The 25,042-nt window shown below is 36.7% G+C and overlaps 1 protein-coding gene and 2 non-coding genes across 3 annotated transcripts; 1 reads left to right on the top strand and 2 right to left on the bottom strand.

Moving 5' to 3' along the window:
- The first annotated feature begins 823 nt into the window (after positions 1-823).
- TRNAV-UAC (transfer RNA valine (anticodon UAC)) lies at positions 824-896 on the top strand. The gene has a single exon. It is a non-coding gene; the product is annotated as a tRNA-Val (tRNA).
- A 1,820-nt stretch (positions 897-2,716) lies between these two features.
- Positions 2,717-2,789, bottom strand: TRNAV-UAC (transfer RNA valine (anticodon UAC)). The gene has a single exon. It is a non-coding gene; the product is annotated as a tRNA-Val (tRNA).
- A 2,595-nt stretch (positions 2,790-5,384) lies between these two features.
- Positions 5,385-24,047, bottom strand: LOC137927482 (oxysterol-binding protein-related protein 8-like). Its single transcript, XM_068771300.1, has 12 exons — positions 23,881-24,047; positions 20,843-21,021; positions 18,977-19,157; positions 17,792-17,888; positions 17,283-17,422; positions 15,763-15,819; positions 14,992-15,117; positions 13,900-14,040; positions 12,870-12,987; positions 11,356-11,398; positions 10,193-10,339; positions 5,385-8,385 (listed from the first exon to the last, which is right to left on the bottom strand). The coding sequence occupies exons 1-12, from the start codon at positions 23,983-23,985 to the stop codon at positions 8,151-8,153; spliced, it is 1,569 nt and encodes a 522-aa protein (XP_068627401.1). The 5' UTR covers positions 23,986-24,047; the 3' UTR covers positions 5,385-8,150.
- Between the last annotated feature and the right edge of the window lie 995 nt (positions 24,048-25,042).

Genomic DNA, 25,042 nt, shown 5'->3' with positions numbered 1-25,042 from the left:
CAAATGTGGGCTTACTATGGGTGTCATAAAAAGGCACAAGGTTGTCCAGAGAACAATGAAGTAAGCTATATCGGAGTTTGCGAGATCGAATCCAAAATCCGGATAAGAATCAACGTCACCGACATTACTTGAAGAGTTGCTACCTTGAATTTGCAGTTTGCGAGGCACATTGGGCCCTGAAATATTTTCCGGTGGCGACCACGAGATGGTAGACACGGCGTGGGAAGGCCTCCCACTAGTGGACTTCGAAATAGTTTAGGTCGCTGGAAGTCATGGGATACGGGCTACGGAAGACCATTGTGGCGATTATTGTGAAAAGCCTATGCTTTAGTAAGCGTCTATAGGCTGAAAATAAAAAGATAAATGTTACTAATTCAGTCATGTAGTACATGGGCGATAGAGCGAGTCATTTCTCAAAATTATAAACTTATGAGAGGCGCAATTAAATACTTACTTTAAAGGTATTCAAAATACAGATATTATTTGTACTGAAAACATAAATAAGTATACAAAATATGTGCACTGAATATAAATATTAATAATTAAATACATTTATGACTCTTAATAATGTTAAAAAATATTTTTGATGTTGGTCCACGAACCCCGACAGACGCGCGATTTGTGCGAAGTCGACTCTCTGCGACAAGACTTCAACAACAGGCTTTGCAGGTGTAGAAAAACCCATGTAACCTAATTAATATTAGCATGCGGTTACATATCACTCTTTTGAATATAAACATTAAAAAAGATTTATTTCATAATCTTAATACCGTATTACCAACATTAGTAATACCTATTTCTATATTTCGTTTACTGCGTATCTGGTTCCGTGGTGTAGTGGTTATCACATCTGCTTTACACGCAGAAGGCCGCCAGTTCGATCCTGGCCGGAATCATATTTTTTTTACATTGTATAGTAGCGTTCATAATGTTAGCGTTTCAAATGTCTAAATAAAAATTTTAACACAAAAAACAATGAATGGAAGATATGTCACATAGTTTGTAATACAGTAAAAAATATTTGAACATTTACTCTACAAGCGTAAATACAACCACAAAAATAACCACTTCCAGACGACTGCTCACCACACGGAAAACACGTGCGATGCTCAAAAGCCAAGCACAACACTCTCCACCGTCCGTTACGCTAACGACATCGGCAATCTAAGGAAGGATACGGATCCATGTTAGGATCAGTATCCTTCCTTAGATTGCCGAGTGGTCCGCGCTGCCCTCTAATCCTCAGTCCACTCGCACTACACCAAACATCAACACTGACACGACCAGGCAAGCTTCGTCGTAACTGCCCCAACCTCCATCAGAGTGTTAAATATAAGTTCTGAAACATTGTAACCTTGCAAGTTAACGTCCCATAAATCTTAGTTAAAATTTTAACCAAAAAAATATAAACGCGAGAAACGTCTCATAAATCGCAATACAGCAAAAAATTGTTCAACCCTTAGCAGGTAACGGTACGTCTCAAGTGGCGTGGGGTCGTGGGAGCATGCTATTGGTTTAACGGATCTTTGTTTTTATAACAAAAATTCCAATGCGCCCGCGCACCAGCACACAGAGTTTACACCAGTGCTCGGGAGAAGGATCCAGGCCTTGGTCGCGTTCACTAGCTAGGTGTCGTCTCACGCACCGACGCACACTCTTTGTGTCGGTTGCGTTCACCAGCTATGTGTCTTCATACGCGCCGGGGCCAATGAGAATTTACGTTATAAATTCACGTCTTGGTCCTATTCATCCTCTGGGCATCATTTAGTTCACGCCACAACCTTTACATCGCCTCGCACCCCAAAGGGGTAAGTGTTGATCAAATATTATAAAGACATCATTATTAAGTAGCATTTATCTATAAGTTAGAGCTCAACATTTTGTCTGTGTCCATAGTTCCATCATTATCTATTCATTATTACTTTCCAATTGTTTATTTATTTATCTCTTCTATTTTTATTTTACATGCTTTACATTTTGTAACTCCGTTCTGACAGTAAACAATCACATCAACTGCTTTCGGTTTCTGCCCTTCCTTCGTCGCAAGCCATCTCCGGGTTTACTGTCAGCGGAGCAAATTGTACATATACTTATATATGTATATCATAACTGTGACATTTATTCACAGGTGCAAGTTTTACGCTTCGAGTTTTACATTGCGACTTTTACACTGCGACTTTCATGCTGCAAGTTTTATGCTGCAAGGTTTATACTGCGAGTTTTATACTACGACTTTTATACTGCAAGTTTTACACTGTTGAAATTATATCAACGTGCACCGGAACCGACACATACTGCAACCTACCGGCGCTCCCTGCTCTCGACTTGCTGCCGCCTGACCAGTCCTGGGAGATCGTGCAGCTGCCTACCACCACCAACAGGGGAGTACCGAGCTGCGATGTAAAATTAGACCAGGCCTTCTGCCCACTACCCTTAAATATATGGAAATCATTATTTTCTTCTACACTCTTATAACGGCACAACATGAATGCTTCCGTTTGTAGTACAGTTCACGGACCCTTCCGCTCCGTGAACTCATATCCGACGAAGCTGTATAAGCCTAAGGGCTAGCAGTAGATTATAGAAGCTTGTGTCTACCAGTGGACGAAGAAACAAAAATATGCCATCATGTTGCATGGTCCTTATCACAACTCTATTGCAGTCTTTCTCTTTCCAGTCACTAAGGAAAAAATGAAAAAAAAAATAGTAAAAATTATGATTCCGGCCAGGGTCGAACTGGCGACCTTCTGCGTGTAAAGCAGATGTGATAACCGCTACACCACGGAACCCAGTAGCAATTGTTTTGAAAATATCATACAGCTTAGTAAACTAATAATGACATAGATATTAAATAAAAAGTGTTTAATTTGATTACGCTTAAACTAATGATAAAAAATTATTCTTTATAATTTCTATAATACTATTTTAATAGCCATTATTTTGCCAAGACATTTATTTCGTGATTTGGTATCAGCGCCATCTAGTTGCAATAATGAAAATCACCACGTATTAAAATTTATTGCCTATTTTTAAATTGTTATGCATTTATGTTATAATGTAGTTTAATTATAATGTCAGAAAAATATAATAAAACATTTTGTAAAATTTGTTGCAAATACAAAATTATACCATAAGACAAAATTAGACATTGTTTTCACCGTCCACCGTATAGTGTGTATGGCACCATAATGAAATGGAGTACCCCGGGAATAACCTTTCGTGGTTTCATACAAGGCCTTATGTCAAGAGGAAGGAGTTCAGCCAGCAGTTGAGGAAAGCAATGCGCATTGGACCCCGTCGAGCTGAACTACGGCCTTGTGGTCATAGTTCAATACAAGAAATCACAAATAAAACATATCTTTGAGTGATTATCTTACATGAAAAGGGAAGAATATGTAAGGCGCAAATACATGAACGATTATTTTGGTTCCCGAATTTAAAATAACACTTTTATAATTAATTTATACATTGCATTACATATGCATATGTGTATCTATACATGCATGTGTATGTGAGTATATGTTAATACGTATCTTGTAAGACTTTGTTTCTCACCTGTATGTGCTATAGAGTTTATTGAGTAACTTTCTCATCTCACAATGTAAATAATGCTAAAGGCAGAAATTTGTAATGATGCCTTGATGTATAAGGCGCCTATTAAAATATAACTAGTTTAAGTTCGCTGAACGAAATAAAAAATAGAATAGAAATACAAATAGAACCCCTTGTCGAAGTTTCCACATCCATATGACGACGAGAACCTGGCATTGTAATCGGGAATAATGCCGAAACGAAAAAAACACACCTAAACAAAGTGTGATCAAAGTATTGCGCTTAAAGCAAGACTGAGAACACAAACGATTGAAAATTTAAGAAACGGATAAATTTAAGCACTTCACTTTTTTGTCTACCCACTTGAAATCAACTAAAAAGTTAACTTTTAAAACATCATTATGAACTAATAAACATGTGTGCTAGAAGTGGTAGTGCTTCATTTTGTCAATGATTAGTATATGAGTTATTTATAAACACGATTAGAGACAAAGTTGCGGAGGGCCCTATTTTGTTTTGAGTTGTTTATATTAAATATATACGGATGATAGACAAAAGCATCTCCCAGATACATTTGAAATAAAACAGCGCTTGTAGACCTGCATGCTAAGCGTTGCGAGAATTTGCACACAGCTCAAGAGAGTAGTTTGCCAGTCCCCGACAGCTCCGCTAGGTAGCAGTCATGGTATCGGCGAAGCAGAGGATGCTAAGAATTTTCCACTAGTCCTATTGAAATTCTATAGAAGGGGCTTGTGTTCACCAATGGATATATTACAAATGAAATAATGATAAAAAAAATCATTTAATATCGTCATAATCAAATCAATGACCTACAATAAAAATATGAAGTGATTTGAAATTTTACATTAACTTCAATTAAATGACAAAACAATACAGTGGTTGAAACTATGACTAAATATATAAATAAAATATGAAGGCAATTAAAGATTAATAAAGAAATTTATTTATTTTTTAAATAAGCACCATAAAGAAACTGAAAAAATCAAATCAATCTTCAGGTACAAAGAACCTTAGGAGTCAAGAAATGCTCTGCCCTGATCAAATGAAACAATGTCATATTAAGAAAAGGTTACATAAGAACAAAACTTATATCAATTACAAAATATTTTTTATACATTTTATCATTTTTATTTATTATCTTCATGTATATTAAAGAGTTCATCATTTTCATTTCAGATCTAAACGATCTCAACAAAGTCATCTGTTCACTTTGCGCTTGCACTCTTACACTTGTCGTTCCAAGGTCCATCACTTTAGGACTCCTATGATCACTCGTTCTGCGTGCTATGTGGGCTGATTCGGTCTCGTAATGAAAACTTATAAGTGACATTTGTAAACAAGACATAGAATTTTAAGAAATATAAGAAAAATAATAATAAACCAAAAAAAGTATTGTTACTATTTATTAAAAATTTAAATATTTTCTAATGAACACTAATCCAGAAAGATGAAATATATTTATCATATATTACATAGTATTGAAAAGTGTAATTATTGAAAAAACTTGATAGAAAAATTAAAAATATGTTAAACTAAAGTTATTTGTTTTTAGTTCGAACTCCAACCCGCAAATCGAAGAAACCAGCAAAAGAAGATTCACAGTCGATTGGTGAAAATAAAATTGACGCAAGAAAACGGCTTAAGACAGTACATAAAGAAATTATTTGAAAAGTTGAAAATAGAATTATTTACTAATGTTTTCACGTACATTACATCATTTTGTTATTTATTGTTTGTTGAGCGCTGTAATTTCTTCAGAAAAGGCTTTCATTCTTAGATTTCATTATCAGTTAGGTAAATAAAATGCAATGTGAATTGGAAAAAAAATATATATTCACTGGATAAAACAACAAAACATCAACAAGCTAATTACTAACGGGCCCAGCGTGAGCGCTTAGATTGAACGCGCGACTTCACTGCCTCGTGTCGTAGGCGTGGTCCTACCAAAACTACCAAACTACCGAAATGGTAGAAACTGTAGGATTGGCCGCAACCAGCCAACGGGACGTATCATGCCAAACTACAGTAAAAAATAGTAACACAATGGCAAATTTAGCGAAGAACCCCCACGTGATTACACGAACACCCGCAACGAAGTCGTGCGCTGTATTTCATCCAAAATGTAAACGAGAGAAAAGGAAAGCTATATAACGTGATGTCATACAACGCTCTCCTTACAACGCGCATTCTTCGCATCCAGCAATATTAATACAGATATTGCAAATAACGCATCCCGTGATACCACAGAATAAATATAGACAAAAATACAATATTTATTATTTATTTTTAGAAGCGCTTGGCAGGTGACGACGTCGGTCTACAATGACACTAGGAGTCAAAATAAAATAACGCAAATTGATTTTAAAATCTTTGGAAGGATTTAGGTCCCTTTCTTTTAATTATTCATTGACTCATTAATGACGCTATGGGATCCCATAGCGTCATTTTAAAATATAGTCCTTTCCGAGCAAGAAATCACGGGTAAGGAATATTTTTAAATTTAAAATAATATGGATATTATAAGCACTAATTTTGCACATTTTATCATAGAAAATAAAATCGTATATTACTTATTTTTCTCATTTATTAGCAGTATATAGTAATCACCCTCTATAACATGCTACTTTAATAACGGATTTTCATATTACACGATCCCTTGTACATCGACTAAACGTTACCCTCCTATAACGCGTGGATTACCCTCATTTCACTTCTGTATTGTGAATATCTATTCCCATTTGTAAATTCATAAATAAATTCAATGCCAATAGAAAGTGACAATTAAGTTTAGGAATTTAATTAAACAGACTTGTAAAATATCCCGTGTGAAGATTTTTTTCGGTGATAACATTTGATGATGAATTGCTCTACTACTGCATTAAGGATATTGTAAATGTGATCACACCAAAAAAACACACTAAGTTCGATATCAGCAAGATCATTGCACGCGTTATACGAGTATATACGACTAACACAGAACGAATATACCGTCTTATAGGAGGGATTACTATATGTGAAGGTCAAAAAAAGATTGAAAATCATTATATAGATTTATCGATATAAGTTATCTCGATATTGATTGATTGGAATAAATTGTTGAGAATATAAATAAATAAATAATAATTAATTTTGTCTAATGATAATTAAAAACTAAATAAAATAGTGTCAATGTCGATCGACAGTCGCAAACATAACTTCAAGCTCTTTTATCCAAATGCTTAGTGAACTTTCCTATATCCATCTAACAAAAAAACGGGTGATGTAAAATTTAATATAGATAATAATGTATAGAAATTACAATTTAGTACATTATAATGCTTACAGGCGGGGTGTTGGTGCGAATTGAACGCCATCTAGCGGTGAACATGGAACCTACTTTCAACCCGGAATAGGTTCTTCCCCGTGTCAACACCCCAGCCGCAATTGAAAGCGATTGCACCGTTCGTTTACACAAAAATTCACACGTGTTCTGCTGTCGGTACAACACTTATTAAGTAAGGAATGACGAATGTACTCAACTGCATGCACAAGCGCAGGTGCATGAACAAATGCCCTTATAAGGAGCCGTTCATAAAAACATGTTCTTCCCAAAAAAAAGGGGGGTGGTCGCTTTGTACTACAACTATAAAAAGTAAGTCTTAAATAATCGGATAACCACTTTTAGCACATAATTTTTATCAATTTTTTGTATGCTTTACTTAAAAAGGGATTGTAAGCTGGTGTGACAAACAATGGATGTGTAATTTTCGCTCTGAAGAGAGTGGCTATGGGACGCTTAGACATGTGGAGGGGGGGGGGTACGAATACGTCATCTATAATCGTTACGATCACCGTTAGTCAATTACATTTATTAAGGTAATACAGTTTCCTATGCTGAAGGGTTTAGAAAAGTGAAATTTCACGTGAAGTATCTTATGAACGGCTCCTGAGTAGGTCTAAATTTAGCAAGAAATAGGTGAAGATATCGCCCCTAAAAGCGTCTTAAATTTTTTTACATCAATGCATCAGACTTTTCAGGTGCTGTAAGCACGGACTGTCACATCGTGACTAGCATTTCAGCTTAGTAGAACAGAGTGAGAAAGAGTTTCGTCGATTCGAGAAGATAACTTAATAAATAGAAATAGTGTAGAAGAGTGAGGAAGATTAACAAGAGTGTGTATATATTTACACGGTAAAATGTAGTTCAATTTAAATTTAACATTGTATAACATGCTATTATAAATAAATATTTATTTAATAATAAAAGTTATTGAAGGAGAAAACACCAAAAAATTTAATTCATCGCTCTCAGCGAATAAATGTAGAAAAATAATTATTTATAATTATTATTATTGTGGCAACATTGTAAATGTATAAACATAGGATTTGTTTTCGTATGGGTCCAAATCATGGCTGCTTCAAGTCATAGGATTTACTTGATAAAAGGAATGTGTGGCCATGAAATCCGAGAAGGAAACCATTTAAGGTACCGACAGCAGCCGCAAAGAAAACCTCACAGAAATCGAAAAATGTTTGAATTCTTATCGCACAAATATATTTGGTCGATGTACTGATAGTACTTTTAATACGGGCAACACTCAGTTTTTGGTGTAAAACAGCCAGTTGAGGAGGGCTTGTAGCACCATTGCGAGGATGAACCCGCCGAATAGGTCCCACGTGTGGGAAGCGGTGGGCGTGCGGACTTGAGGCCTTAGCTCAAGAGCCCGCTGGGTTTCGCTCATGGCTTCCACCGTTTTGGACAGTCTCTCGATGGCAACCGTCTGCTCTCGGAGCGATGAGTCGATCGCAATCAGCGCTTGCTTCATCGTGCGCCTGTCAATCATACAAAATACATTTACCATATTACGAACTCTATAGTGTAATTGTTTTAAATAAACACGCTGTTAATTTGTTGTCAATTAAAGCATGGTACTATTCAAAAATCAATGGTTTTATAAATAACTACTTAATGATAAAACAAAAAAATAATGAATATGGTGATGATTTCAAAATAAATTGTTTTAACTAAAAAAAATGTTAATACGATAATAATAAAAAAATTACCAAACCTACTAAGTTTGTTACTTGTTTGCTACTTAGTTCTCCTCGGTAGGTGGCGTGTAACTAGCTATCTAAAACTTAATAAAAATAAATTTTAAGCTGACGATTATACATTATTGCAATGACTTCTTATAATACAGATATTTTACTTTGAATTATTGTTCACTATCTTCACTGTCGGCTTTTTATCTGAAATTATTAGTCTATCGCATTTTGATAAAAAAAAAACTAACATTAGAAAAACTGATTACACAGAGAGATTGAAAGCTAGTACAACTGAAGCTTTCTGAAGGTTTTTGCTAACAAATGAGCCATGCATTAATGCCTTTACCCCTCCGTTTGCCGCAACATGGCGCCTGTCAGTGTCTAAAACGATTTTTTTTTTAAAATGACAAGTGAAATATTATTGTTTATGATCCTGTGGTGCATGCAGTGCAAGCGATTTTAAACTGTATTTCTAAGGTGATTCGGGCAGTTCGGACAGATATGTCCATAAGGAGTGAACAGGTTAAAGCTATTTTTGATATGGTCACAAATGGTCGCCGGATGGAAGCAGAGCAAGACTTCACTGTGACGATATTAGGGGGAGGCGTTGTAGTGAGCGTCTTTCTGCTTATATGATGAATATAGCTTGGGACCAACTATACTACAGTTTTTTTTATTTGTTAACCCCTAACTTGGGATGGTTAGTGTTTTTCACAATTATTCACTTCCATTTATTAATATTCTTACTGTCCTATTTTGCATAACAATCTTATTAATACATTCCTCTACTTTTCTTCACATATCATACATTATTCTAGCTTACTAGTTTTCTTGTATACATCACCATTCTTGTTTCTTCTCCGCTCCCAAAATATCACAGGCTTTAAGCATGAGATTCGGAGACGTTACGCCATGACCAGATAGATACTCAGTTCAAAAACTCACGAAGAGATGGAAGTACCGCAGAATAATTAGAAACACAATGGTTCTACTTACAAGAAGCCTATCATCATATAATCTCCCTATGTTTTTATACAGAGCTGCGACCTAGACACTGAGCATTATGCATTGTTTGAAATTGACAACCAGAAATTGTGGTGCTGGAGGTGGATGTCCAGAAACCCGCGAACGGGCCAAAGGAAACCAAAGGAAAAGGAACCAAAGTTTCCATTATCAGCAGGTTTGTCTGTTACTGTATTAGGATGTTACGGAAGTTTCCAGAAATAACCTGCTTAAACTTGTTGTGTTCTCTTCTCATATTTGGATTCATTTAACTTTATAAAATGCCATTATCGGATAGCAAAATTTGATTTTAGTTTGTATCAAGTTGGAATTATGAGACTTTCTTCCCATGATGAAGACTGGTCACTGTAAACGTTTCTTTCTATTTGGATAATCATCGACATCATGTCAGCCAATTGTCGCCCACTGCAAGGCAAAGCCTCCCGCAAAGATCGCCACGTTGCTTTGTGTTGTCCACATAGACTTTCCTGATGTTGACGTTGCACAGGTGTTGTTGATAAATGATATGAATTAAAAAAAGAAGTTATAAACGGTGTATAAGGAAAATTATACAAGTAAGACGTCAACTCACGTCGAAGTCTTGGATCTCCGAGCCAGCTCGTCCCTGGAGTCGGAATCTGACGGAGGTGGGGGCTCCCGGAGCCGCTCTGGCCGCCTCATCGCCGAAGAGATCACGAATCCCTCCTCGAACTCGATTATTTCTTCCGGTTGCCATGGACTGGAAATTGAAATATACACTATACGACTAAAAAAAAAACAAATTTAAGTTGGCGCATACTATATACATATATATATATATCGTATTCGTGTGATGAAAAAATTAAGGAATGATTTTATGAATTTTTCGTATTAAAAATCGTCTGTCTGTATATTAAAAGCGATATTTATTTTCTGTGTCAAAATTTTAGTGTAAATTAACATTTCTGTATTATGTATTGTGTGAAAAATATTCCTCTTCCTTTCGGCCTGTAGACGCCCACTGCAACATATAGGCCTCCTTCAAAGATCTCCACGGCGATCTTAAAACTAGAGGCACTAGCGGAATTTCCTCCTCGGCATCTTAAGTTTAGATTATAACTTATTTAAGAAGGGGTCTTAGTTTTCGGGGTAAATCCAGTCTGGCCAAGCTGATCTAAGTTGGCGCCATGTTCAATATAATCAAGAGCCTATTAAAGACACACCCACTTCTTATGACTTCCCGGTTCATAGATCCTAGACAATGAGAACATGGAAAAACGTTTATCTTCAGAAGTTGCAATACTTTAAATATAATATTATTGTCAGATAAAAATATTATGCAAATGGCATTTGTTTGTATCAAGTTTTCTGTAGAAAGAGAGAAAAGAAACCAATTGGCGGCCTATGCCTAGCAGTTTACGTCCTATACTTGAAATTACTTTGTAGAAAAGAAATTAAAAGTGACATTTAGATACCCAATGTCAATGGGAATGAGACAAAACATCCCCAGGCACCTTGTCATCATTATTTCAGCCGTAAGATGTCAACTGCTTGACATAGGCTTCCACAATATATTTCCAATATGACCAGTAGAAGGGGACCTATATCCAGCGATATGCGACCTTAACAAAGTGGTTCGTAAGAACCATAATGCCCAAGCATGTATGTGGGAAAAAGACAAATGAATAAATCTGCCTGTGCGAGTGAGAGAACAGATAAATAGCCGATATTTCCAGCGATTTTTATAATCAGCATAAACCTGGAATATTTACGCACCTTGTGTTTACATGGTTATACCTCCAGCCCTGGTCAATGATCCCTGGGAAAGATAAAGTTAGATCTTATTATTTTACACATAGAAATTGACAATATATAATATAATTATACACACAAGTATATGTTAAAAGGAATGCAATATAGTGTAACATAGTCCAGACCAGTGTTTCCCAACGTAAGGTACACGCCCCTTAGAGGGGCAATTTGATGATATATAATGATATATAAGGGCAGCAATTAAAAAATGGACTCGATTAACTCTTTCGCTTTGGGTTATTTAAATGCGCTGCTAAATATCAGTGACAAATTTAAAAAAAGGCAATCTTTTTAAAAAAATGCTGTAAATAATTATTAGATATACCAAAATATCAACTGGGTAATTAGAGTCGAAAATTTCCACAAGTTTTACAGAAGAATTGCGACAAATGCAATTGATAGAAAGAAAAGTTAGAATGTAAGAAAATTGTAAAAATGAAAAAGCAAGTATTGTAAATAAATATAAATATGTTTTAAATAAGTTTGTAGTATAGAAATAATAATACAAATAAAAAAATGTAAAATCGAGAATATGAAAGAAAGGAATAAAAGGGAAAGGTAGATGAATTGTAGGATGAAAGAGAAAATACCAAAGAACCTGAGATTCATGAAAGAAGAGTGTGAAAAAGAATTAAAGAAAAATACAAGTCCCTATCCCAGAAATAATTTAGGGGTACGAGAGCCCCGAATAGCGGGGGCCATATAAAAAAATGTGGGCGCAGAGCAGGAGTGTCTCCCTCACTTCTATAGCACACTCGCTCGCACATTGAACTTTTTTTATCTTACTATTACTACTTATTGCTACTCAAATATCATTTACTCTTTCCGATGGTACGAGGTGGTAGGGTGCTGGGGGCCCTTAGCCTGAAATTACTTTAGCACAGCTCTCTTGAAGGTTCTCTTGAAAGCCACGACTCGGGGCGCTACATACTACACTGTAATTGGAGGCCGCTGAGCTCTTAGATTGCTTCTACCAGACTCAAGGTCACCCACGAAAATACGGACTTGAGCTGTCACTTATTGAGCCGGTAAAGCCTGAACCTCTACTAGGCTGGTTGCGCTATTACCTGGCTAACATTACTACCACTTCGGAGTGCGTTGGCACTAAAAGAAGTGGAGAAAGAAACTCCAGCAAAACTTCTTTTAAGAATAATAATATTAATAAAAAAGAATAGTTGGCGACACCTCTGAAACACGGGTTATGTCCCTCTCTCAGATCAGCGTCTTTGAATCCATACCGGTGGGTGGGACCTCCCCGCGATTCATATGCTTCTGTGGGTGGATCCCACAATATAAGTTTCTAAGGTCTCAATTGTTCAACAAATTGGTAGTTTGGTAGACTACAAGTATAAAATAAAAAATATAACTTTATTGTTTCCAATTGATGACGTCTATGCAATCATCTGCGTAGGTTGAAAGAGTATTATATTAACTCAAACGAAATAAGTAACACGTAATACAAAGTGTGTAGTTCAGACCTTCAGGCACGGTTCGCGAGTCCCTCCGGAACAAACGCGGCAGCCACGGTGAGAGAAGGTTCCTGGCTCGCGCCCTCTGAGCTTCCTCTATTATCGTCTTCTGTTCTGTCGCCGCCACCTGGAAGTAAACTGAACTGTCAGTCAATTACCCATATACAGGATGATTGGTTGCAGGTGTCAAATTTTAAAAGTTTTTGCACCTATTTACAATGCAAATCACATTAATTTATTTTTTCCATTGGAATACGACATTCCAATAACTTCTTGCAGTACAAAATCTGCAAGTACAGATAATAAACAATAATTAATTTATTATTCTTGAAACCGTTGAGTTTTGGTAAAATGGTGATATATTGAGAGTGGCTTTGGAAGTGGAAATGGGTCAGAGCATATCCTGCGGCAACATCGCTACCCTTTTGGAAGAGAAGAGCCGCCACACTTTCTTGCGGTTTTGTTGCAGGGTGGAGTGTGACGTGATTAGATATAACAAAACCTTGTAAGAAAGTGTGACAAGGGATGGCAGGCGATGCGTAATTGTAATGTGGGTGATGTATGTTGAATGATGAATAAGAGAGGGAACATGAAAGTAGGAGGGGGTATATCTCTGTCCCCAAAATAAGACAGGAAAAAAAAATTTAAAATATAAATATATACTTAAACATTAATTGACAGCAATTGAGATATAAATAGACCTCTATAAAACTTTTATACCTATAACCAATCACCCTGTATATTTGTCACGTTTTCTATGTAGCTTTGCAAGACTGCTGTAAATGATGCGATAAGACAGTTTAATAAGTAACATAACATTGGATGCTCATATGCCGTAAAGAACCATGAACCCCAAGAAAAGGGATTAAAATTTTTCCCACTTCGTAGAATGTTACAGATGAGAATTTGAGAAAAAATTATTATTAGTTAAATTACAATTATTTATCTGTAATATTTCTTTATTGTTGTGGTATATTCAATAGATATCTTATTTTGAGGATTGATGAGATTATCTTCTTTTTGTCTTGACTCAACTCACCTGGTCGTCATTCGCAATAGCCTCCGAGACCTTTAACCAGAGCCTCTGCGATTCAAACTCCTGCTGATTTTCCAGCTTCATCAGGTATCTCGGCATCCTCTGTTCCTTCAGTATAGCCACGTCTAGGAGATTCGATTCCTCCTGGAAATATACATAGATATTTATAAATATATCCTCATCATCTTTATTTTAGCCATTGAACATCTACTGCTGGATGTAGGCCTTCATCAGCCCGTGAAAAGGACGTTAGATCCGACAGGGTTCCTTGTGGTTCCTTCGGAAATCATGAAGCGTTTGGAACTTCCATAGGTTTAAATGAGATGTTGTCGTTATAAATGCTCAACTGGATGAAACATGATGGAGGAACTTCACAGGAGGGAGTTGCTGTTTCCTCCACGCAAATAAAAACTTTGAATAATATCAAGCATATGAGTAGCTTATCATTTATCGAAGGTTCTATTTAGAAAAAGTTATTTCGTACGCGTGGTAAACCTGTTACATCGGTCGTATATATAGATGGCGCTAGTGGTGGAATAAATCCCTGTGAGTTCACACGGACAGTCTCAAGTCTTTATGCCCGACTACTGAAGCCATGGCTCCTGAAGGATTCCTGATGCTATAAAGGTGATTAAGGACAAGCGCTCTATGTGCCATGCTTCTGCCAACCCGTGGAAAGTGCAAATATCATTTTGCCAGTAGTGTAGTTGAATTTTAAAAAATCGGAATTGATTAACAAATAAAAATCGACGAAGTCGCTTTTTCGGGTACATTATAATGAATCCGTACTTCTCTTGGTCATGTTACAGTTTGAAAACGGCTTTACAAATTTCATTAATTTTTCTCACACAAGATCCCTAATACCCTGTAGGTTTTTATGGCAAAACATTACAATTAACACAGCGACCTACATTTTGCATCTTGAAAATCTACGTTTTTCACATGGCCAATTATACGTCGGCTGTTTTAGTATTAGAAAACTATCACAATAAACTATATATTTGTCTAGACTTATTTCATTAGAGTATTGATTATCCATAACTAAGACAGAACAACTGTCTTTCGGGTCAACAAATAATTTATGACTAATCTCACCCCACTTCTCTTATCCTTGATATCAATCTTGCCATCCCAGTATCCTTCCACGGTGGCGATAGTGTCCTTTCCTTTTTTGATCCTGCCGGATATTGCGTTCGTTTGATCAGCGCCACCTAGGAACGACTGGAACAAACAATTCATTTATTAACACAAGAATGGGTGACACATTCTTTAGATTTAAAACTTCTGAAATACTACTTCTCTAGTTCTAACGGTGATAATCATCTAGTATATAACTTATTTTTTCAAGATTATTGCAATAAATAATAGAATTTACTGTTAGTAATTCAGGGATCAGTCGGTGGCCGTTGGGGTCAAAATATTCTCGTATGGCGACCACGTACCAGAAAACGAGACGTGGATAAGCGCCTCCCACTAAGTGAACTGAAGACATAGGGTCACGGAAAGTCACTGGATGCAGGCAGTGCAAGACTGGTCATTGTGGTGATATTTGAGCAGTCTATGCTGAGGAGGTCTAAGTATAAGAATATTGGCCTATATTTATATATATAGATCTATATAAAGAATATTAGCCTGCGTTTATTTTTATTGGTTTTCTTAAAAAATATATTAAAAAAAAAACATATATTTAATTTATACGCAGTGGTGGATCATCTACAATATAGTCACCTTGTTAATGTTAAAGGCGCTGGCCACTTCTAACCGTTAGTATAGAAAATCAACGAGAGAGGCCTATGCCCAGCAGTGGACATCTTACGGGTGATATGGTATTTCAGTCGACTCTTATCACTTACAAAGAAAACTCACCCGCAATTTGAACTCAACGTCCGCCTGGTATCCCGTATCCTGACATATTATGTGAACCTGGAATGTAAAGTAACTCTTACTTAATGTTCTCTTGTAGTACTAGCCTTGTCAATGGCTATGATATATATACATACACAAATATATATATATATATATGTATATATATAAATATATATATATATATATATATATATATAAGTCATGGATTAGATGTCGGAAAGTGTACGTCATGCTACTTTTGAATATACTTCCTCACAAAATTTCAGAATCGGCAAATCGTTATATGTTCAGAAATGTGCGAAATTCGTTAGTGAAAAATATTGCGTATGTTCACGCTAACTGTACATAGCGATAGTCAAACATTTAAGGTAGATCTAACAGTCTTTTATATCTACACCTTTGATCATTTCATGATTCCTGAAAAATGTCCATATTTGTACTTCCTAAAAAACCTTTCATGTCTATATCAAGCAACTTTTGGATGAAATTCAAATCGCATAAAAATAATCCGTATAAAAAGAGAATTGACAGTACAAGGTTCTTATGGAAAACAAAACTTCATATCTCTCATCTCCATCTAAGGGTTGTCTGGACCATATGAATTGTTTCTTTTTTTCCTTCTATTTATTGTATATGGTGTGCAAAAAGTGTTAATAAATAAATAAAAGCATCAATCTTATTACAATTCAATACAAAATATAGGCTACTCATCTACTATACTACTAAATTATTAACATATTAATATTACTTGCTTACTTATTATTACTTAATTATTAATAGCACTATATTACAAAAATATTTATTATACTTACATATTACCTACTTAAATATAATATTATTTCATTATGTTGTGTTTCGGTTTATCGATAACTTAATATTAAGTATCTACACCGTCACATTCCTATTACCGGTTTATACATAACGCATTTATTTGGGACGCTTTACCTGCGCCGGCGCAGCGATCGAAACTGTCAAATATTGAAGTAAACCTTGCTTACTACCCTAATTTATAATGTATAAAAACTATCGCCTATCTATTGCTACATAACGATCGGTTATACATAAAATTAAAAAGTATATAAATATAGCAAACAAGATAGATAAAAAGGAGAAAAAAAAGAAGTAACTTACTGTAGTGTTTAAGAGCGAAAGAGAAGGAAGGAAGGTGATATGTATTGGAAGAGAACTAAGACAGGAGAGTGTAAGATATTGTGACGAAAAATAAAAGACAAATGAAACGAAATTGTAAAGAATGTAAGGAGAGAAAGAAAATAAAAATAGAAATGTGAACAAATAAGAATAAAAAGACCCCCCCCCCGTTTCCCCCCGGGGAAGAGAGATTATTGAAAAAGATCTTTATAAGCAAATATTTCGGACCGGAATTATATAGTGTTAGTTATGACTTATGTAGTGAGAGAAATATTTTTATTTCCCTGGCCGCTTCCTTGTACGTATCTCCCTTACGCCTACTATTAACTCCTTCAACTCTTAAATGAAATTTACTAGAAGGAATACAATACCTTGCCGCCCAGCTCCATGCTGAGCGTACCGATCACGATTCCCTTGCAGTGGGCGTACGGCGCCGTGGTTACATAGGTCTCGCCCCAGTTCAGCAAGTGGATACGGGCGCATCCTTCTAATATGGCCGACGTCGAGTTACCTGACAATTTTAAATCATAATATTATATTTATGTGCACAAGCTGCCACTCAACAAGCCGTGGGGAAGGCTATGCTCGGGATTTCTCCACAAAATCGAATGAGGAATGAGAACGAAAGTCACCGAAGTATCCTAGTTTGACAAGTTTAAGTGGCAGTGGCAGGCCAAATAACGCGGAAAACTGAAAGCCTCTGGAGTTGTAAGGTTCTAAATGGATACCACGGTTCAGTAAGCCCAGTTTTGGACCTCATACAAGTTAGACAGATGACCTTAAGGTCATCAAAAGGCGATGAACGCCGGTCGCATCCAACCGGTACTATTTTCACAAAATTTTATTGTAAGAATTAATGACACTTAGTTGTAGTACGTACCATAAAACTTGGATCGTGCAAGCAAACTGCCTTCTATCACGTACCCGTCCTTTCTGTTGGATACGTAGAAAGCTGAGATCGGTGGGTGATGCGACACCTGGAATAAAAATATTTGTGTGAATAAATACGCAAAAACTCACACACGAGCATCCTAATCATATACACATACAAGTACATAACATAACAAGTACTCATAGGTATGGGTATGTGCGCTCACGTGCAAGTAAGTCAAGCTTTCTACCACCCATTTCGCGAACTTCGTGAACGCTCCAACTCTCCTTGCAGGTGGAATTTCATAAACTCAGTTCTCAGCTGACGTCTTCACGACTAAATATAAGAATATTTCTACCAAATTTCAAGTCCCTAAGACCAATAGTGTCAAAGATATTTTAGGTATAGTCTACTATATATTGTATACTAAACTCTTTCACAAATTAAACTCGCCCAAGCCCATCTACTTATTCTCGAACGCTGTCAATTTTACAAGGTGTTCAAAATTTAATTTTGTCGTTAATTAAGCGGATGGTACATTAGTTCATAGATGTGCTGAAAATCCCCGATCATAGAAGTTTCTATAACTCTGGGTCGAATCGAAGAGAAGAAATGAGACGGCTGATTTCAGAATAATATGGAGTGGGGACCATGAGCTGGTCTACTGGACGAGTCGAGTACCGAGTCTACTCGGGGTGGGTGAGCAACCTACTAGATGGACCGACAACACAGTCACGATCGGGAGTTGCCTGATGCGGATAGCGCAAGGTGGGTCATCGTGACAAATAGGCGGTGGCTTTTGGGGAGGGGCCTAAACCTTGAGGTAGGTTTCTATCAGAGGACATGATGATGATCGTACATAGATTCCCGAACAACTCCCGAAGAGAATACAAGCCAAACTTCAGACCAGAGTCGGCAAACAATGAAGGCGAAGTAGTGAGCTCAGAGAAGCTGGGCAAGCGGTGAATGTAAGACGTCGGGGGTACTCCTCGTGTGAATGTCATGGGGTCAGAATATAAAAAGCACTTCAGCGGCCTTCTCCGATGCCCTTGGCAAATCAAGTTTGTTCACATAAAACCTTAAACCAAAAATCTTTCCACCAATTCCTTATGATAAGCTCTTTAAAATATGTTGACTTGGAGCAGGACAAAGCAGCCTATGATCCACCAGTCAATTTGGCAGCACTATACTCACTTGTTCAGCTACATAATAGGTGTAAGTGTCGCCTTGTCTGTCCCTCCAACAGCATCGAAAAATCTCCCCCAGAACTGGATTGTACGGCTTCTTCAGCCCCTTGGGTTTCCGATACAGCCCCGACAGATACCACCGAAGCACACACTTGAACCTTTGATACGGATCCTCTAAGGTTTGAGCCCTGGAATCAAAAAAAAACATTTCAATGTCATAACAGCAGATTTGCGCTCGGAAATCTGTTCAAGCAGAAAGCATCATGCTTTAAAATACCAAAAAAAATAAGTTACTCTGATGGGAGATTCGCTGCGGGATCGAAACAGAAATGATATCCGCAAAAGAACTAAAGTCATCGATAAAATATAATTGTATTTTATATCGGGTTGAGTTCCAAGAACGCTTTCCGTTTCTACTGACCAAGTAGCTGTCTCTTTCAACCGAACTCCTGCAAATTCTTCCTTTGCACAATTTATAAAGCTTTCGCGAGATTATTGCATTTTTCTTATTGTAGGCTTTCGTCTGTTTTCCGATTACATTCATCTTTTTAAATGATTTTACCGAAACTTTTTATTTAAAATTCTTTTTTGCTCACGTTACACAACAGACAAATCTATAGAGCTACTCTAACCTAAAAAAGTGCAACGAAATTCAAAAAATTAAGGATTGAAAACTGATGGGCAAGTAACGGATAGTCGCCGTGTACATTGTACGCGATAGTTCAGAATATCAAAAAGACGAATACACACAAAGATTAACTTATACACACATATGCATACATATATACTAAAAATAATCATAGTTTTAGCCGCAAAACGTCCACGGCTGGACATAGATAGATATATAGAAATTCACATCGCTTTTTTGTGGGGGCAAGTGGAAGCACGCAGTTCTCCCTGAGTGGGCGGGCACATCGCTCATGGAACTGTCGGCCGTTGGGGCCGAAAGGTTCTCAAGCGGCGACCACGACCAGGTAGATGCCACTTACTAGGTCAACTAGCAACAGTGTCGCGGGATATCGCCGTATACTGGCAGCTGCCATCGTAGATGCCAATGGGCAGTGGGCGTATATCGACTAAAGTGATGATGACCACAGTACCAAATAAATCACTGCCCTTGTATATCAGACTGATAAATGCGTATCTCTCACACTGTCACCTTTAGGAGGATGGCCTGACCAGTGGCGTAGCTATGGTATTTGGGGCCTGGGGCAGATTGGGGCTTGGTGCCCCCCCCCCCCCTAAAGAGTCTAAATAATTTCAAAATTCAAAACAGAATGTAGTTAATATATATTTTTTTTGGTTCAAAATAATAATAAATGTATATAAAATAACATGAGATCTTAATAATATTTACTGGGAAAATTTAAAAACGAACATTCCTCGCTTTTTGGCCTGCAAAGTCATTAATCACATTTTCAAAATCAATAGTGTCGACTAGTTTGAAACACAGATATGTGTTTTTGTGATTTAGGGCCCTTTTAAAAACACTTTATGTGTTTTGCGAATGAAAGGTTTAAACACTGTGTATATTATAATTTGTAACCGTTTACTTTTTTTAATGATCATATTATTTAACAACTTTTTTAGCAAAAATTAGTATAATTCGATATTCTTTTTATGTTATTTACTTTAAATTATGGTTTTCTTTTAACATTTCATTATTCATCATTCAAAAAAAAACAATTAAAAAAAACTATTTTCAACTTTGGTGCCCCCCCTGCCTGTGTTGCCTGGTGCGGCCGCCCCGCTCGCCACCCCCTAGCTACGCCACTGGGCCTGACACTATGTTTTTTAACAACTTTATTTAATTATTCATATCTAAGACAGAAAGTAAATCGGTTAGTTAAAATATAAATCGGGGTTCACTTACTGTCCGAGTATATCTGCATGATAATAGTTGTCAGACAGTTTGTCCAGAAACGACCGCGGCTCGAGGATGAACGTTGGCAGTACCACTTTACTCAGGTCCATCCCGGGTCGCACCTGCTTCAGCAGAAACCACAGCAGGGATTTGTTCTCCTCCGCAACCTCTTCCACCAGTTCTCCTGCCTGGAAGGTAAAATTATTATCTTTATTTATCTACTGTCACCCTGTTGCTTTGCCAATTTTATGACCCACTTTTGTGGGTGGACTTCTACTAAAGAAATATTCTCTAATCTTTAATATCTTGTAAATTCCTAACATAGCCCTCTCTATGCTATGCTCGTTAAGCGACTATGAACTTGCTAATAAGACCTGAACTGGGCGACCATGTTTCACTAACGTAAGCGTTGCTTGTAGAACTTCACCTTAAGGCTTTAGGGGATATTATTAACAATAAATATAATTTTTTGATTATGGGCCCCCGTTATTGGAGGTCTCTCGTACCTCTAATTTGTTGGGATCAGGGTCTTTGTTTACAAATAAGTTTTTCAAATTTATATCTTTATTCTTCACTCACTTTCATTCTTCTCAATTTCTTTTGTTCTTACCTTTTTTCCTTCACAATATCTTTCATTTTGTTCTTTCATTCCTTCCTTCCATCATCTTATTACTCCTAGGTGGCTAGGTACATTACTTTTATTCTTTATTTTATTACTTATCCTATTTTTAAATCACAGTTTTCTTATATTGGGTTTGAATTTTTTAATACAATACTACTTTTTTCTTATTCTATTTTTAGTTTATTTTTCTTATTATTAATTGACTAGTTATTTGTGCAGTTTATTTTCTACCTACTTATCAATACTGTTTTATTCCTTTTAACAGTATCACTCACCATCCTGTGAGCAAAAATATGAAATATTGATTTATATATTGTCACTTTAAAAATGTTACTAACACTCGATGATGATCTTGTTCTACAAAAAATCGTATACCACCACATTGCTGCATTATATATCTTATACATTATTTATATAACCATTATACACTTCCATACACTTGAAGACAAAAAAGTTGAAATGCAACAATGAATTATTTATCACTTTTGCAAATTTTACTAAAATACACGTTTTATATTCAGACAAATAATGATTGTTACTTTAGCCATAAAAAAACAATATACGACTTTTAAACCAATAGGAGTGGACAGATAGAGTATAATAATTATCGACAAATTATTCACATTAATAGCATACGACGATTTTACATCTACAGAACGTTCGACAGAACGATCTAAGAGCTCAGCGGATTCTCAATCTGGTGAAGCACATGCTACATGCACCAGCTCAAGCCGAGGCATCCCTTGGAGCTCTCAACCTTCGCAAACATAAAAGAGGAGCTCGCCTAGGAACCCCTACTCCCTGTCCTCTCGAATCCATAGAATCTTCAAATGTCATTTGGACAGCAGTGAAAGTCCGGCACAAATAAAACGATTTCATATTCCATGGTAGTGAAATAGATATTTCAATTCAAAATTGAAGTCATGTATCGCTTGTTATCAGTTGAAATTGCACGTGTTTTATAAACAAAAATGATTTCATTCTTTATTTAATGTGGTATATTTTTATTACGGTATGTGCACCTGTCTAGAAAAGACCTATGTCCGGAAATCAAGGTCCCACGATTCGTGTAAAGAAAAACTTATTAATATTTACCACATACGAGGTATGATCAGTTTACTTCAAATATAAATGAATCTCCTTCACATTACTCTCCGTCGATAGTGGCACTTGTCCCAAATTCCACACTTGGAAGCACTTCTGAAATGCTACCTTATGAAAGACCTTCAGCTGCTCTGTCCAGTTCTTTCAATGTCGGGAATTGTGTCATAAAGGTTTACTTTCAGCACGGTTTTTTTATGGGAAGGGCCAGAAATCTCAAGCTGCTATATCTGGAAAGTAAGGCGGGTGTGGACTGACACATTTTTTTGGCCAAACTCACGAATCGGTAGTGATGTGTGTTTTTATTGTCGTGATAGAGGAGGAAACGCATTTTCCAGGTCTTTTACGACCCCCATACGAGATGTTTAGTTTCTCGGCAAGCTCTTGTATCGTCAACCGCCCTGTTTGTTGAAACCATTTTTGCTACTCTTTGCACGTTTTTCGATTTTTGAGGTTTAACGACGTCCGACCTTTGCTCGTCTTCAACTGATTTATTCCCATTTTCTAATCGCTAATACCATACGATATTTTTTTATTTTCATAATCCTCCTTCCCCCTGCTTTGGGGAGTGAACTTTACAATGAGGGTGTAAATATTTTTTTTTACATTTTCATTTTAGTCATTGCTCTTGTTCCTAGCAATGATCTGCTGCACCACTTCTCTGTAGAACTTCAGAATTGCAGGACCTAGTCACCATATCATCACCATACACTAATTTTAACACACATTACCTTCGTTGGCACTGTTTTGTAACTTAGCGCAAAACATTAATACAGCGAGTATGACCTCACTCTCCTAGCCGTGGTAGCTGATAGACCAGTCGTATTTTGTTTAAATTTGCTACAGAGTATCTGAATTAATCAGACTGCCAATTCAGACAAGCGATTTTCGAGCGTCAGACTTTGATTCTTCTACGGCTCTCGACATTTTTAATCCAATCTCGGAAGCTTTGCTATCATTTAAAAGTTTTTGTTCAAGGATCTTATCTTTAGATAGTTTAATAGTTCAATGCGAGTGACCTCACGTGGACCCTAAACGATAGGTACCGCGCGTGATACCTCATAAAACACAAAAGGCAACCACCGGGGCGGTTTTAGTGTATAAGAATCTCACATAAGCCTATATTTTACCAGAGACAAGGTATATATTACATCGGGAAGATCCCTCCTATCACCCTATCACAGATCATCAGCTCCTACCACCCTACCACCTATCACAGAAATCAAAAATATTAATCTACTTATTTTGGATATACTATTTAGTTTTTCTACTAAAAATAAAGTCCTCTGTAGCAATTAAACAAAGACATTGTAAACAAACTTACCACACCGATCTCCCTGTCGGGGTCCTCAGTGTACAGGTTCTGTATCCTGGCCAGCACATCCTGTTTCCTCGCGGCAGGATCCTCGCGAGCCTGGACATCAGCCATCGCGCCACGGGAGCCCTCGCTGTCCGTGTCCGAAGCAGCGCCCGCTAATTCTGAATGGGTCAGGGGTTTGGTGCATGTGAAATACGTCTAGCACTCTAATTCAAGCATCATACGAGGAAACGGTGGGGGAAATAGCTGTAATTTTTATCCAAGGTAGGATATTATAGTGCAATTATTAACCTATTCCTGTTATATATATTAGTATATTTCTAGCATTTTACTCTATTTGGGAGCATCAATAGAGAAAACATTCAAACCTGTTTTTGTGCGTATTATGTGATATTCCTGTGATTTTTTTAAATAGTCAAATTGGAACATAAGTTCTAATGATTCTTCGTAGTTTTAGCCTATTGGCACCCACTGCGAAACATATGCATCCTTCAAAAACATCTATGGGGGAAAATACCATAATCGCCACGCTTGGCGTTGGTGTTGGCACGCACGACGCTGGTGCCCATATACTGGAAATTTATTTGAGAGCACTGGCAATCCTATATGACTATTTCATAAAGTTTGAATTATATAGAATTATATCTATGAAATAGAAAGTCTCAATTTTCGACCTGCTAAGCAACAAGCGCTCAATAACATCGAATGCTTATTTACCTAAGGTACTTTATCTTATATGGGAAATAAACAGTTTCAATGATACACAATACACTAAAATTTGATTTTATGCGGTTTATAACTGTGATATTTTTTTGAAATAAAAAAGTCAATGAAATCGGAATGTAATTAACAATAGTAGCCCTATTGCTATCCGAGATATATACGAGAGTCTTGTGTAACAAAAATCGTCGCAAAACTGATCACAGACGCATTCTAACCGAAAAACAGTCAACCAGTTGTTGAACCAGTATGCCACATGAAAATACAGTACGCGGCGGTAAATATTGCACATCGACCTGTGGAAAGAGACAATAGGCTAATTTCGGCTAGCAAATGGGCTATACATTCACTTCTTTAAAGCTTTAACACCTGTAGCCAATCATCCTGTATATAACAATAACTTCGCTCGCCGTAAATATATAACGCTAGTAGTCAATTGTAAATAGTT

This window comes from Battus philenor, unplaced genomic scaffold (assembly GCF_028537555.1).
Source record: "Battus philenor isolate CCGP_79_NKW_IND1 unplaced genomic scaffold, ilBatPhil1.0.hap1 SCAF_30, whole genome shotgun sequence".
In the NCBI taxonomy this organism is placed as follows: domain Eukaryota; kingdom Metazoa; phylum Arthropoda; class Insecta; order Lepidoptera; family Papilionidae; genus Battus; species Battus philenor.
The sequence above is the reverse complement of the archived record's forward strand: the minus strand, read 5'-3'. Positions and strand labels throughout refer to the sequence as shown.

Excerpts from the sequence above, each read along its gene's own strand:
- LOC137927482 (XM_068771300.1), bottom strand. The coding sequence starts at position 23,985 with ATGGCTGATGTCCAGGCTCGCGAGGATCCTGCCGCGAGGAAACAGGAT. Across the intron at positions 19,158-20,842 it reads CATGCAGATATACTCGGACA|GGCTCAAACCTTAGAGGATC; the intron begins GTAAGTGAACCC and ends TTTTGATTCCAG. Across the intron at positions 12,988-13,899 it reads CTATTGCGAATGACGACCAG|GTGGCGGCGACAGAACAGAA; the intron begins GTGAGTTGAGTC and ends GTTTACTTCCAG.